At 37.5% G+C, this 17,055-nt stretch overlaps 1 protein-coding gene across 13 annotated transcripts in view; it reads right to left on the bottom strand.

The window, feature by feature from the left end:
• The window catches only part of PTPRM (protein tyrosine phosphatase receptor type M), a 454,918-nt gene that overhangs the window by 162,681 nt on the left and 275,182 nt on the right, over positions 1–17,055 (bottom strand). For all 13 annotated transcript variants that reach the window (XM_042031127.1, XM_042031137.1, XM_042031118.1 and 10 more), the window contains one exon: positions 430–562. In XM_042031127.1, the coding sequence (XP_041887061.1) occupies positions 430–562 (133 nt within the window). The remainder of the gene's footprint in view (positions 1–429; positions 563–17,055) is intronic.

Raw genomic sequence — 17,055 nt, 5'->3', positions numbered from 1 at the left:
TGGTGAACCAGCATTTGGAAACATTCAGCACCACTGTAACATTTTCCTTTGTTTTCAGGGAATGAAGTTTATGCAGAACAATACAGACCTCATTTTTAGCACAAATTACCTTAGCTCTAGCTCCTGTTTGACTAAGGATTTCTTTCACATGCAAGAATGAAACTACATCTAGCTTCCAGCTGATGTCGAATAGGGTGGAGACTCACACAGGACAAGATACTCTCCCATTATTAAGAGTCCATCATGCAGTACTGATGTAGTAAGTGTTAGAATCATTAACCTCAAGTTGTTATATATAAAACAAAGACACAAACATTAATCCTCTGTGGGCACGAAGGTGGCTGGATACTTCTACCAACATCAAACTGAGTACTGCCACAGGAGATGCAATATGAATATGGATATAGAAAACACCCACTTATTGCTCACCTCTTCTTCATTACCAGCACGACCCCCAAAAATATAATGACGAACAGCAAGATGCCTGCAATGACTCCAGCAATTTTAACAGTATGGTCCGTCTGCTTCTCAGGCTCCGGGTCCGGTTTTCGAGTGGCAGCCCCTATGGAATCAATAAAAGAAAAAGAGGAATGAGAAAAAGAATAAAGCTGTTCTTCGAAGAATAGAGGTGTTACTCTTTTGATGTTTATACACTTAACCTACTAATGTCACTAATCTTATCCAGGGCCAACAGATATCAATGCTTGGTCTTTTAAGAGAAAATCCTGCTTTCATATGCGTTGCTGGGAACATAATTTTTCACATTTTTCTAAGACATTTTGCAGGACCACAATACAGGTGGGATACCACTGCCAGCCCTGACCCTCTATAGGTGCCTCTTCACAGATTCACAAATTTCTGTATTTTTATTATCTGTGCGAGCTCCCTTTTCTTTCTTCCATTTAGAAACTTGCTAACAACACAATAACTATACTAAGCCTTTATCCAAATTTGATTTGCTGGAACATTTTCCTCAATTATTTTTCATAAATGAAGCTGTAATTCCGTAACATATTAGCTTAAACACCTGGAAAAGTGAGATAAGCTCATTTACCATGCATTTTACCCACAATTGTTTTTTAACACAATAGACTTTTTTTTTGCCTTTGGAAATCTAAATCTAGGTCACATCTGGTAGGAAAAAAGACTCCTTCTAAGCAATTTATTCACAAAGTGGGAAGCAGCTGATGATCACACCACTGGCACCTACATTTAATATCTGTTTAAATGAGATAACCAGTGCCTTACAGCAGCTACTGTCTTAGCTCCTCCAGCTTCTCCATTTTAAAAAAATAACATCATTTGTACTGTTTACTGTATAATGTGATGGAACGTCAAATCCATGTCTGATGAAATATCCATTTTCCCTACTAAATGAGTTCAGGATGAAAAACGTTAAGGAAGCAACATTCAATTCACTAAGCTGATTTTATTTTTTTATGGACTTCCATTTTTTTTTTTAAAACCAAAGCACGTCAGCATTCATCATTTGAGGCACCATGCCATAAAGGGGACACAAGGATTTATGGATTGCTTTTCTGCTATAGCTTTTTTGGGAAGGGAGAAGGAAGAGTAAAGCCTAAGTGAAGTGTAATATTTTAAGACCACATTCTTACATCACTGTCTGGGTTTCAGAGAGGATTCTGATAGCACCAACTATATTTTACTTGTTTCTCACTTTCTCTTTCTGGAAAGACAGCAAACTAATGGTCAATTTACATGAAGAAATATTTTCTGAAAAGTACAATGAAAACATTTCCAATATTTCTTCTCAATTTTAACCAGGATATTCTAGGATGGAGAGTACTTCTGAATGCCCACAGCTACACTTTTGGCCTACATCTTCAAAACTCCTTGCCAGGAGGAATGCCAGAAAAACCTGCCAGAAAAGGTAATAACCATTAATCAAAATGTATCTAGAGCTAACTGCAGGAACCAGGTTCTTTGGAAAATTCTGGCCAAGGTACTTTGCATGAGTGATAAATCAAAAATGATGTGCTGCCTCTTCCTGTACCCAGTCCCACAAGAATATCAGTTTGATAAAAATACACACATACTGTTCCGAATTGGTAAAATCCTTTCTTTGTATGAATAAAGACAAAAATCTGACTTTGTATTTTCTTCAATACAGATTCATAAAATTATGTTATAAACTGTCCTATTTTTATTTTCCTGTATCATATACAAATAATTTAGCTAAATTCTATATTGCTGTACTCTTCACAGCACTCAAAACTGCAGTAGATATTTAGAAGACATCTAGAGCATGTTCGTGCAAAAAGCAGCTGTTGAGCTGAACTTGGCCAACAGGAAGCAGTGAATCAAGTATGACGCAAATTGTAAGACTTATGAACGACTCCAAAGCTCTCTTTTAAATCTAAAATCCAAGCAAGAAAGAATGTTAAGTCAAGAGCAAGTAGTATCTTTTTAGATGCAGGTTCTCAGACTGGTTCCTTCCAAAGCCTATTCTTAACTATCACCTTCAGGCTACCCCACCCCATTGGAATACTCATCAGTAATGACTTGTTAAAAACAATTTCTGCCTTATGGTTTCATTCGTCTCGTTAAGGCTCCCAGAGTTAGTTTTGGGAATATGAGTGCTTAACAGTGAAATTAAGTAAAGGCAACCATTCACAATACTATCCAATGTGATCTATCTCAGTGCCATGTCTCTCTTCAGCAGCTCATGGTCCTCAGTTCAGTGGAACCAGCTACACTTACACTACACAAAGGAGATAATAGCAAAATCGTATTCAAAGCACACACGTTTTCTGCATATGAGGGAGCACAGCTTCCATGAAATGCCTTCCATGACACAAAGCATTATCCTCTTGGGAGTCATGGACAAGCTGGCAAATCCACCACTAACACAAAATCTGCAAAGGCTACACAGGAAGCAGCACAGAGCCTAACATCAGGACAAACTCCCATATTGCATCATTTATTGATTATCAACTGAGGAACCATCTCAAATTGTCTATGAAAAGAACTGTAATGCCACTTGGAGTTAAAAATAGGATAAAGTTTCCCATAGTGATGAACTCAGCTGTACTCACAATAGAGGTCATCTTAAACTGGAAGCATGATGCCTAACAAGCCTTTTAAAAACTCCTATCATTAATTTTTATAAAATAATATTGGCATTATCTCAATTCTCCTTTATTTCCATTCAGCTGACATGAATGGAATTTTATTTGCTGACAAAATGTTGCTTCATTCTTGGTGTTAATGGTTTCCAGAATCTATTTGGGCAAATGAAAAGAACTTTCCACCTTTCACCTTTCTTGAACATTCCTTGAGTCTTTTAGTATTAGAAATTTGGGATTAACTTTCTGCATTTTATTTAATGCCACTTATTCCTTTAACATACCTCAGTTTTTCTACAACTGGATTTTAGAAATTTGCTGTTTCTAATCCACTCTTCATCCCCCCTTAGCATTGTTTGGTTTTATTTCAGCATCAGATGGACACTGAAAGCTTTTTACAGTGCATTGTTTACAGTGAAACATGCATCCCTTTCTTCAGTGCAATGTTCAGATTTGAACCCTTTACAAATTAAAAGCCATTCAAATTTACATTTTAGCATTTATCAAGACTGAAATTTGAGTTAGTACTACCACTTCATTCAGTTTGCTTTTGTCCCACTGAAATTCTTCATAGTCCTATGTGAATTTTGCTAACTCATACCATCTAGCATCGTAATCAAGAGCTGCTGCCCCAACACTGACTCTTCCATGCATTTAATAAACATACCACACAGCATTTAATATTAAATCCTAAAGTGCATTAGCTATGACAAGCAGTGTCACTTTACCTCTGCCTGGTTTCTGTCTGACAGGTAGATGTTGATGGAGTGATACTTGCCTCTCACCTCATAATTACCAGCTAACTGACTTTTAACCCATATCCACACAGGCAATTGCACTGGCACCATGGAGAGAAGGGTGCTAAGGGGATCAAGACAACTTTGGGCACGTTCTGAAATTCATTTTGCCTCCTGATGAACTGCAGTGTCCATTTGTGCATTTGGTTTTGTCTCTATGTTTTTAAGAGAGATTTGGAAAAGTACTACTGCAAGCCTAAAAAAAAAAGGTGCTGTGATTTCTCTTTTACTCTGCTGTAGTGACAGATGCTAAAAATATTGAGTGAAATGTAATCTTTCATTACAGAAACAGTGTTACCTATACACTATTTTATCATGATGATCAAGTCTTGGTGTTTTATTTCTTTATTTTATTATTGTTGTTTCAACCACTTTGTCTGACACAGTAATTTTTCATTTCCTTGATTGCCCTAGAGCCTTTAAGAATACATAGCTACGAGACTAATTCTGTGTTTCTAGTAAAACATCTGTATTTAATGAAAACAGGTCTTTAAGTTAATGCCAACAACTGAGCTATGCCCACTGCAACACTGGATTCAATGATTCATTTGGATCTTTTTGCTCATTTTACTTTTAAGATTTTGATTCTACCCTTGAATATAGACAACTGACTTCAAGCCTTGCACAATAACCTCACTTCTGTTTTCTAAGACTGTCTAGGCTAGTGGAGCTTCAAGAATCAAGGCCAAACTGACACACGCATTGTGATGAACCTCTCAAACGACAATAGGTCACTAAAGAGCAGTGAGTGCAGCACAGCTCAAGGGAACTGCTTAGAAAATGAAAGGATAAGGAGATGTTTCCTGCTAGTTTAAAAAAGATTAAGGTGCTGACTTCGGAGAATCTTTCTTGATGAAAACAAACTAGACTGCTTCCTGCCAGAAGTGAAAAACAGAGATACACTTATAGATAAACCCTAAGGGGCTGCAAAACCCAGCAAAGTATTTCCCCAAGCTTCCTGTGCTGAATACAGTGGAAGACAGTAACATTGCTTGGTTCCACACCCTTAGATATTTACCTTTCTAGTAATTTTCAGAAACTACAATTTCCCTTTACTGACTGATTTCCCATTCTTTGTGGCCCTCCCAACAGTAGCATTTCAAAGGTGAAATACCTTTTTTTCCCTTCACTTAGAAAGAATGGCATTTAGCTGGCCTGACATGACTTTTCCACATAGATTCCATTTTGTTCCCTACTTTGAAAGCCCCAGTGATAATATTTTTAAGTAGTACCTACAAAACATCTGAAGATAGTATTTCACTTTTTTACTCTCAGACCTATTCCATTAACTTTTTCTTAATATTGGAATCTCCTCTGAAGTTTAGTCATTACTCTGACAGTTCATGGCATCTTACTTCCTCTTCAGAATGAGAACTGAATTATATTCTAGTTGCTAATATTTAGTGTCTGCCAGAGTTTGAATTCTTAAATGACTTTGTGCAGCTAAATTTCTATTTCCACACAATGGGTTAGAAGACTAGGTAAAAAAAATCCCTCCTCTCTCTTTGAAGAATTTCTAGCTCTGCCACTTCCTTTGGTGGAAAATTTCCCTTTCCTTTCTCACTCAGAAGGCACAAGTATCATGTTATCATCAACCTCAAAGCTTCATAAAGAATAATCTCTTGTAGGTAGCTTATGGATAGAAAAGGGTGCAACAGAACTACTTTTCACTAAAATGAAAGCTAAGCTGAAGGAACTATGTAAGCAAAATAATCATTCTTTTTACCTTATATGCAACCACGATTGTTTTTCAAGAACAATGAAAATGTTTTCCAGTAAAACAAATGGACCTCTACCAAACTGAATAAACACTCTCTCTCCTTCTCTCTTTGTAAATGAACGTTTGGACTTGCTTTTCAGTATTTCTTTCCCCCAAAAAATGTACTTAGAAATGACTGACCATTTTACAGAATAGAATGACCAATAAAATAACATTGGCTCAATTGTCTAGGAGCTGCTGGTTGTACTTACAAAGAGGGGGGTAAGATTAAAGCTGTTACTAGTAAAACTAGCTAAAGATTGTCTTGTCTAAAGCAGTCTTCAAAAAATGCAGATGTTTCTTCTTCTATTTGAGTCAACAAATAATCCCTTCCATTACTTAGCTAGACCAGTTTCATTTTATTTCTCCCACTCCAGGCTGACCATAGTTCCTGCCTTTTGTACTTCCTTTCTGTAGCTTTACACTCTCAAAAGGTACTTGGTTGGTAAGACACTTGCAAGCCTTTCCAACTGCATTTCATCCACAGGTATTCCAGTGACTGATGTAATAGCTAACCTTACAAGGCTTTAAAGTAACAATACAGTTAGTTCAGATCATCTTATTTTCCAGTCAAACTTGAAATTAACTTTTGAGTTAGTAACTACCCTGTGATTTTTTTTATGCAGGCAGTGAGATTCAACTATCACATCTCAGCACCTACTTTTGAGTTATTTCATAGAGTGAGTCAGGAAAATGAAACATTATATCCCTGTGTGACAGTTGCACTGTGATTAGGTGGCAGAAATCATGCAAAATGGTGCAAGGCAGAAGGGAGGCAGAGAGATATGATGCTTCCTCGGAACACCCATCACTAGGATCCTATTGTCCCTGCCACAAAGCAAGAAGACTGAAAAGATCAGAGAACTTGGCTTTAAAGACTCTGCCCACGCTCTCCAAGGACAACACGAATTACAGAGGCTACTATCATTATTACTCTCTATTATTTGTATGATAGTAGGAGCTAGAAGCTGTAAATCAGACTGGGAGCCCCACTGTGCTAAGAACAGAGCAGGCACACAGCTAGGCAATCTTTGCCACTAGAAGCACACTACCTAGCTGAGCTAGGCTGTAATAGGCAGGTGTAGCAATCGCAGGGGGAAGGGGGAGGCAAGAATCCCTAAGAAGATGCATTTGCAACACCCAAATAATTCTATCCTTCTTGCTCTTTTAGCTAGCTGGCATCACTCAGCATTTTCAGTTAGTGCCACAGTAAAAACAGATCTTCCGGAGCGATTTGAGGGACAGACTTTTTGTTTTTATTGATAATGTTGTTTGGGGTGTTTCAAGGAAGAAAGCAACACAGAAGTTCATAAACATAAAGGTAGGAAAAGCAGAGTTGCCAAAGTAAAGGGCTGGGATAAAAGGCAGTATGACAAAGTAAGGAAAAACACTAATATGTCTGAGCTAGTATGAAAAGAGATGCTCCACAAAGGTAGGTCCTTATAAATGTCAAATGACCAACAGGAAACACAATCCTGTATTACAAACTGCAAAACACACTGCAACAGGGCAGCAGTACAAAATGTCCTGTTTCCTCCAGAAACTTCCTCAGCATTTCTCCCCCCATCTCACCCATGGCTGCAGAAAATGGTACCCTCATTTATAAATCTGCAGCAGCAGCATTACTGATGCTGAGAGAGACAAGCCAGTCCGACGCTTTTATTTGAGTTTCAAGTTCATTCCAGATGCCAGGATTTGAGCCTGTCTTGGAAAAGACCCAAAACACATACAGATCTGTAGATGAAATGAATTACCACCCCAGCTCTTCTGTTTATACTGTAAGTGACTGGCATTCAGTCCTCATCTGCTAGCCAGCATGTATTCTGCTAACAAAGTCTTTGTTTAATTACTCCTGGTAGAACTCCAGCTAGGAGAGTTCGTTCTCCCTTGCCATCGTCATTGCTAGCTTTCCAATCAGTGCTCCTCGTTCTCCTTCAAAAATGCAGGTTTTTGTCCATACGGTAGAAGTTACAAGGTGTTGTTGGGCAGGGTACACTTTGTGCCAGAAGGTGGTTTTGATCAGCATTTTTTCAGTTTTCTCTCTCTACCCCATGTCTTGAATATATTAGTTTTGCAAATGTCGCAAGAGCAAGGTCTGTTTACTTCTCTTTCTATGTATCTTTTCCTTTCTGTTCCTGGTTTCTTTTGGAAATGCTCATGTATAAACTGCTTTTCCTACATGGCAGAGACTATGTTTTCCTCCTGTTTTGCTAAGCATAGGAGCCATTTAAGTGTTGAAATCAACATAGCCTGATTTTCCCTCCTATGATGTGCTCACCAACCTATTTTTTTAAAGTCTGGGAAAGAGGGCAAGCAGCACTTACATTTTAGCAGGAGAGTATTTTCTTTGCAATTTATGATCATTGTCACAATACATAACTGCTACGTACAGATCCTCTTAAAAAAAGTTTTCTGTACTTCCATAGGATAACCATGTTGATTTGGTATATTTCTTATTTGGTGATTTTTTAAATGCAGCAAAAAACCAGACTTGTTAGAAGGTCTGTGGCAAGAAGGGAGTATCAAAATAAGGCTCTGCCATGTAACAATAGTTATGAATTATTAATTTTGTTTGTGATATTCTTTAGGAAAATGTAAATATACATGACAAAGAACTGCATGAAAAGACATGCAAAGAACTACTTCACTGATGAATACAACTCATTTAACTGACTATCAAATGAACTGTGTCTCTCACTGGTGGATGATTCATGTTGGTGCATGTGAGCAGAAAGACTTTTTTGGTTAAACATCAGCATTTCTGGTTGTCAGGAGTAACAGCATACTTTACATAACATGCCCAAAACAAATGAAGTTCCCAGTTTGGCACATATCTTTTGGTCTCATCCCAATCTATTTTTAACAGGATTTTAATCCAGACTATTTAGACTGGATTTTTTCTGGAGACTGTGGTTTTTTTTAAAAAAAGACTTAAAAAAAGCAAGCAAGTCTTGATGAACAGCTTATTTCCTCCTTTGAAATGAAGCCACCAACCTTTCTGCTAGCCCTTCTTTGCCTTTTTCTTTTAATCAAAGAAATTTAAATAATTAAAATTCATAAAAATTTTCCTCTCTAGTGGGCACCCAAGGAATTGGAAGACCTCATTTATTCTGGAAAAAAGTGTAATCCCTCACACTTTAATAGCACTGAGATCATTAAGGGATGTTTAAAGCACACTCAATAGCTATACCACAACCAGAAATTATTAACAAGTTCTGAATATACAGACACAGTGTATCTCCTTCTTGGAAATAAATAATTTACTAAGAAAAAAATATATAAAGTCTTTGGAACTTTAAGCTTTCAAATGGCCCAAAAGGGTACTCCCACACACTTCAGTCTATTTTGTGAAGGAAAAAGGGTGGTTACATATTTATAAGTATTCACTATCTCTGGCCAAAGAAGCAGCCACAGTAGTGCACATCACAGACCTCTATGCCAAAACAGGGAAAATTCATGGCAGTGTATCTGAAAACAGACTCCACCACTGAAATAAAAGCTAAAGTCCCTCTGACTTCCGTGGAGGGATGAAACTGGGCTCCTTTACCAATTACTCTCTGACTACACAAACACAACAATGGCCAAATATGATGAGACACAAATTTCTAATCAAGGTTGACTGAGCAGTAATGAGAATATACTTGTATCAAATTAGCTGTATGCATGCAGGTCTCATACTGAATAAGGATGAAGAGGTCTGAGAAAAGAGGCTGGAAAGTTTCGGCGAGGGTTGAAACTTTAGGTGTCTCCCTACTTTGAAATACATGGCTTGTTCTCAGCTGATGCTCTGTGAAACAGGCCCCACTTGCAGGCATTGGAAGTGCAATTGCATCTTATAGCCCTGACTTCTGTGAACAAGAAGTCAAAGAGGTACACAACGTACAACAAGGGTAGCCTTTAGACCTAAACCATTTGATTTTATGGTTTTTGACACAACCTCGAACCAACAGTACTCAGAGTAGAAGAGTAACTCCCTCAAATCAGCTCTAAGGAAATGAAAGCAGACAGTCCAGACTGTCCACACATAACACATCTTCTAAACAAGTCAGCACCACTTTCAGGCCATCCCTAAAGAAGAAGTGGACAATTTATCATCAACCCCACCAAGGATATTTGAGTTTCATCTATTGCTGAAGGAGACTTCTCGTTGACTCTTGTGCTTTCAACACCAGATCTACTCCTGAAAGTATACTGAGACGTGACAAGAAATACCAGACGTCACTGAAAATTCATTTCAGCTATTTCTGAGAAACAGGAAAGATATGAAGCCTGAAGAGGACTCTGTCCTCTTCAGGGGAGATAAAATGTGGTTTTCTAGTACTCAACTGGCCTCCACCAAGCAGGGAAGACACTAAATCAGATCACTGTAATGTTTCTGGAGCTGACCTACTTAGGGTGAAACTCAGCTACAGAACTAGATGCTTTTGTCCTGGACAAATGCAGCTGTTTTATTTTTCATCCCTGAATGCAAGGGATCCCATCCAGCACAGGAACAAAGCAACCTGAAGCTATGGGTAAGAAGCAGTAGAATGGGGTGTCACCCTCTGATATTGCTGTCAGCCAAGGACTTGAGCAGAAGAACACTAATGAACAAATGGAAAGTCAGTGAAGGCATGGGTTACTTTGCTGTTAGGAGGAGGGGGGCAGAGGATAATGCAGTATCCCTGTGGGAGGTCTGAACACCCATGGATGTTTTGGCCTGTGCTGCCACTGGCTCACAGATGAGGTTGACATTCCTGGTGACTTCTACTACCAGCCTCCCTTCACACTGTAATCCTTATGAAGGACTCTCCAGAAGTCCTTCAAAAACAATCACACTTGGAATTTACTTATCATTACTCACTATCCACATATTTTCTTGAAAGAAAGCATAACATAGTTCATTCTACTAAGAAATAAATGGAATTATACGTGTAATGATGCATGCAGAAATAGAAAAATATGTTTGTGATAAATTTATAAAAAGTAGGAAAAAAGACATTACTTTTTTCTTTTAAAGCATTTTTTAAAGCATTTCAGAGTCAACACTGTTTTGGGGCAGGAAGGTTGGCTAGAGGAACTGGAAAGGAGAATCAGCACAACAAAGGGAAAATAATCACAGAATTCTGAATCTGTCTTTGTGCCAGTACAGTGTAGCAGTTCTTCTGTTCACATTTCAGAAATGTCTACAGTATTGCCATTAAAAAACCTAGTCAGACTGAAATAATGTTGAATGCACCGATATTCTACTACAGGGACAAGAACAGACTAGGCCTCCTCTGAGTAGTTATCACTGAATTACATTTTGTTTTTCATACATTGCCAGGAGGTTTTACGGGTTAAAGGAAAATCTCCACTTGTCCTATTTGATTAAGAATGCCTCAAACAGTCATTTTTATCATCAGCTCTTTTCACTTTTAATTATTGACACATTTACTCATAACCAGAATGGTCTAATTCAATGACAGCACACTGAAAAGTGCAATTATTTTGCTTCAAAAAGGTTTATAGAATACTTTGTTTGCTTCTGACCAACTAGAATTTACTATTTTTCCTCTGTTTCACTTTGTGCTTCCAATGTGAACTCAAAAGATTAAACAGAACCTGATAGTACTTATTTCTCCTCTTGACAGCTTAAAACCATACAAGACACCAACTTCTGCTCACTTTTAGGAAAACTTTCATTTACACGGGAATTTTCTATGTACACAAAAACTTCTTAGTGCTCAGCACTAACAGAAAATCAGATGAAGGGAAGAAAATGAAAATTAAATTTTTTGAAAAATAGACTTGAAAATGGACACATATACCTGAATGCCTTTCTCAGAGCTCTAAAATCATTGGTTCTTGTAGTCAAACTCCCATTACAGCAGAAAAGAATATTTTCTGTTCTGAAACAGAAATTTTCTGTTTTGAAACGTCTGAAGAGAGAGGTGTTAAAGACTCATCAGTAACTACAGTCGTGGCTTACAGTGTTGAATTGTTACTACAAGGAGACAAATGTGGCCTAGATATTTATTAAGATTTCAGTTATTTCAAGGAATCTGAATTGCTGAAACATTATTTTACCCCAGACAGTATGTTCTGTAACTTTTGCTTAAGTTGACAGTATTACTCTCCTCTCTGCTGCACTGCTCTATTTAACTGTCATACATTTGAATTTTCACCTGTACATTAAAACAGAGGCAATCCATATAATATTGCCTTAAATATTTGTTAAACTCTCTGGCGGTACAAACACCAGATTTGCGGATTCCAAGAACTACAGGTTATTTTACCCACAACTGGTGCCATATTTTATTTCAACTTAAAATTCTAATTGCTTAGTCTTTTATGAATACAGTCAATAACTACAGAAACATTGAAATTCACAGGGTTTTTTAGTTACTAATTATATCTCTGAGTTTCTTTGTCCTCCCTTGTCTCTCCTTAATTTTTCATTGTGGTACATCCAAAACATGTTCTGCTTCAAATGTAAAAATGAGAGCTGTATTTTTTTTATACAGAAATGAAATAACACACTATATGACACCTATGCTCTAAAAAATACCTATTGGTATTTTCGCTTTGTTTTAGGTTTTCTGCTTCTCTGTACATTGCTGATGTTGAAACATTTTGAAGTAGATGTAATATTGACCAGTACTACACAGATGGCAGAGATTCCTTCAGTTTGTGAAGAATTTATCCTGGTCATTTCATTCATATCATTACTTTCATGACTGGGTTTTATGTTTCCATTCTCTGTAATGAGATTAAGAAAAGTACCCTCTCCCTCCAGACCAACCTCAAACAGCGTCACAGATATCCTGACATGAAGATTACACATTACTAAGAAAATAGATTATTTTTTAAGCTAGGATGAATCAAACAGACCCATCTTTAGTGGCTTTCATTAAATTTGGATGACTGTCTTCATGAAAGAGATATTAGACACTTGGAATCTTATTTTCTCTCAGCTATATACTGCAATTCTCAAACTTCCACATTGGTTTTGTACTTGGGAATATAACACAGCTCCTGCAACAACTGACTATTACCTCTGTGGCAACCAACTTTTCAACTCCTCTGAATAAAAGACAAACTGTCTCTACAGTGGAAAACAGGCCTAATTAGGCTACTCGTCCTTCCTAAAGCATAGGGAAAGGTTGATACTTTCTTCTCGTTCATGGGATCTTCTCCAGCTGTTCCTGTCCCATGTCTGTAACACACTGGCTCTGGCAGTACAGTGCCAGGTGGGCTGAAGAACCCACACCTCCTTGGCCAACCACAAGCACCAATGGCCAGAGCAAAACTGCTGATATGACCCCCTGCAGTTTATCCTTCCTATTCTCCTACTTACGCAGGGGAGTTGGAAGGGTCCCACTTCCAGAGAACATTAGAAGAACTATTTATTATTATTACTTTAAAACATTAAGTGGAGTACTTAATACAACTAATAAAATCACACTGATAACCGACTTCTAATCAGCCTGGGTTCTCTATTGTGTACAGATGGCATTTGTATTATGGGTTTTTTCCCCATTTGTGAAATGTTATTAGCATTATTTTTAGACCTTCTTCGTCTTACCGTTTAACTTTAGCTCGTCTTCAGGTGCTCTGTGGAAAATGCACTTATGTTTAAAAGCATAGATGCTGTGGCTGCACTGTCTCACAGAAAACCTGACATTTGACTCTGTAATGTACTAGGGGAAATAAAACAGAGAAAAGGAAACAGCAGCTCCCATGGCACTCCTGTATCCTCTTAACATTTTCTTGTAACTATACTGTTTTATAGATGAAACTGTCACTGCAAAAATGACAAATATAACACATAAAAGAACAAAAATGGGCAATAAATCACAAGTGACACTCCAGCCCATTGAAATGCATTCAGCCAGTGCTGCAGAAAGTAGGAACATTTCCTTGTTTTGCATTCTGCCCAGCTGAGCAAGAGGACCAGAATCCTTGAACAACTGGTACAACAATTGCTGGGGCCATCACGTAAAAACAGGCTTAGAATTTCGCTTTGGAGAGTCAGATCCATTCTCATTCTGCTTTCCTTGTCACTTGACCTTGCAACACTACTGCTCTATGGCTTTGACATTACAGCACACAGGTGCTCATTCTCTCCTGGATAACTATCCACAACTCCCACAAGTTTAAATGTTGTCCAGAAGTATCAAGACAATAACAAACTTCTAAAATGGTGTATTGAACCTGCAGACAGACATATCTGCACAAAGGTTTGTTGTAACAGACAGCACTCCTCTCTCAACTAGGAAATAGTGGGTTCTACACTGCCCAAAATAGCACGTCAAGTTTCAGCACGTCAGAATACATCTAAATCAATGGTGCATGGTTCAGGATGGAGAAAAAATGAATGTGAATGTCTGTCCAGCCCATGTTGGTACACCTCAGATGCACTGTAAAGCACAACAAATGAGGTAAAAAGCAAAACACTCCTTCTCAAATTTATGCTGTTGGTTTTGTGTTAATAAACAAACTGTGTTTTCAGTAATGCAGTACAAAACTGGAGTGAATCCCTTGACATAAAAAAAAAAATCCATGAAGTTGAGATATAATAAATCAAAGATTTCAGTTTATTTTTTTCACTTTTACAGTGGAATGGCTGAGAACAGAATGTGACCCAGAATACAGCAAAAGATCTTGCTATGTACTGAATGCACATCTGAAGAAATGGGTACATTTTATTATGGTGCTAACTTCATAAGGGAGAAGAAACCAACTGGCATTATTTTACGACTGCTTTTAATTTGTTTATAAAATATGCTGATCATCTAGACCTTAAGGTATGCAGGGTAAAAATAATTTAAGTGTTAAGCTTTTGCCCCTCTCTTTTTAGAAGAAAAAAATCTTTCCAATTGTTAAGTATCAGTTACTTTATAAAACTTCTGACAGATCTTGCTGCATTTGATTTGTATCAAGAATTTCATGTATGAAGAATGTACAATACAGAACTCTCTCTTGCAGCTGGATGTGTAATTAACAATGGGTCGTAAAAAGGGCGTTCTATGGAAATCAGTCTTAATAATATCCAGGGAAGTAGTGGCTGCTCCATTAAATCACAAATGGAAATACTTTAATTTAAATATAAGTAGCTCAGACATATTTCAACAATTAAGAAAATGCCTGAAAGAATGAACACCCTAATCATGATTCCAAGCATGCTATTTTATCAGAATGCAGAGAGAACAAAATATATGAGGGCCAAGTGAATACCAAATATGGCCAATTTAAACCTATTAGATGAAGTGTCTCTTAAGAAATACTGAAACAAACTGCAAATGATTTCAGTCTGTCTCAAAAAGATGGATTTATTAAATTTTAAAGTGAAGATCATACAGTCACACTTGTATGTGATAAGTTTTTTGATAACATTCTACATAATTTCAACCGTATGTTAAACCATATGTTATGAAAACATGGAGATGGTATCATGAGTACTACTATGCTTCATGCCTTCTTTCCTGGCAGACAGGTGTAAGATAGTTAGATATTCTCCCTGTCTGTTGGAGGACAGGGTCAACTGAGTGGATTTCAAGTTAGTTACTTTTTGTAAGGTAACACTGAAAGCTAAAAACTATCTCCCAAATTTGAATTACTCAGCTACTAAGTTATTGAATCACTGATAATAATGTATTGACTAATAACACTGATTTCCCTGTTTTGGCTTCTTAGAGTCAAAATCACACAGCTGCTTCTATACTAGGTTATCTTATGTTATAACTCAAGGACAGCTACACTGTAGGTATTTAAGTGCAACTGAAAGGAAAAGTTCTCTTTGCTACATGCTGCAAAGGCAAACTGGAGTGGCTGTCAAGATATTTAGGGCAACTAGGCAGTAATCCTATAAATGGAAGACCTATTATTTTTATATTAAAAAGGAAGGAGAAAGGAAGGACAAAGAGAAACTAATAATACATTGTTTATAAACTGCACCAGTAAGAGGCAAGATGAGTTGATGATGAGGATGGAGGAAATGAGTGCAAGCAGAACTGGCTTGAAAGCTGAGCTGCATTATCATGATATTTGTGAAGAGGAAGATCTTTCAAATTTGGTAACGATATTCAGGAATGCAGCCAAGATTTTAAATTTCCATTATGCAAGAAGCATCAACTTCCAATGTAAAGAAACTCGAAAATGCCATCCTTGACCTTCCCACTACCAGTTATGTATCCTCCTCAAATGCTAAAAGATGAAAGTAATTTCTTGATCTCAAATGTAATTACTTTGGTTCTGAGCAAAGAAGTGAGGAAAAGGCACTGAACAGAAAATTCTAAGTGAAATTTAACAGTTACAACTGTAGGGCTTGTGGTAACTACAGTTACAAACAGCCCTACACTTTCACATAAACAAATCCTTCTACATGTAAATCCTTTCCACGATCTTGAAATTTATAGGAGAAAAATGCGGGGACAACGTGTGTCACTCCCAGCTCCCTCATGTGTGGTCCAGCTTCTATAAACCTCCTTCAAGAAAACCTTTGTGTTTCTCATGGATACTGCAGATCCCACTACTGCTGTACTGCCCTGAAGTTGAAAAGCCTGCCCTAAGGAACTCTAGACAGGATGTCTCTCTAGAAAAACAGGAATTCTTGTTGCTGTCATGGGACAACCATGTGGGCGGCGTGAGGTTTCTGCACTCATTATTGCAGTTGCGGCAAATGAAAAGGAGAAAGATGTTTTCTTTCCTTTTGAGCACAGTCTTTCAAACATGGGATGGGGATGGGAACATGATGAGGGGATTTCAAAGGCTTTCTAATACATTTCACAGATAGCCATACATGCTGGTGGCAGGTATAATTTGATGTTTTTCACTATAAAATTAGATTCTGGTAAAACATTTTTATTTTTTTCCATGGAAAAGGAAACAAAGTCACAGATCTGACAGACAACCACAGACTGCCAATGCCACCAGTGACAAAGCAATGAAATACTCTGCCAGCTATCCTATGCTAGCCATGTATCTTTTCTCTCACTGTTAACTACTGTAGCCATCTTATGGAACAGGCATGTCTCCAGGGTTACCTACAGCTACCCAGTTTTGCATTGAAACAAATAAAAAAACAAAACAAGAAAAACACTTCATTCTCCACATGGAAAAATATGTAAGCTTATTTGAATCCTGTGATGAAAAATCAAAACTTGTTGAAGTTCAAGGCTATGGAAGAGATCCTGTCTCTTCAATGCTTTATTTGAATTGTCAAGTAAAAAAATAACTGAGGTATAAAAACGGATGCAGACACAGCTTCTGCCAAGCAGCAGTAACAAGAACAAGCTACTTCCTGGCATCACATAAGTATGTTATTCTAGTTAGTTCATCTGTTATTACAGAATAAAAGTATACATGCAGCAATTTTGTCTTGGTTGACAAGGTAACTTGGGCATTATGAATCACTCAGCTTTTTTATTGTAACACGTATCCCAGAATTAAA

This window comes from Corvus kubaryi, unplaced genomic scaffold (genome assembly GCF_017639235.1).
Source record: "Corvus kubaryi isolate FWS band 111438036 unplaced genomic scaffold, C.kubaryi_AGA036_p1.0 132, whole genome shotgun sequence".
Lineage (NCBI taxonomy): Eukaryota > Metazoa > Chordata > Aves > Passeriformes > Corvidae > Corvus > Corvus kubaryi.
Note: the sequence above shows the minus strand (reverse complement) of the source record. Positions and strands in the feature narration are given on the sequence as shown.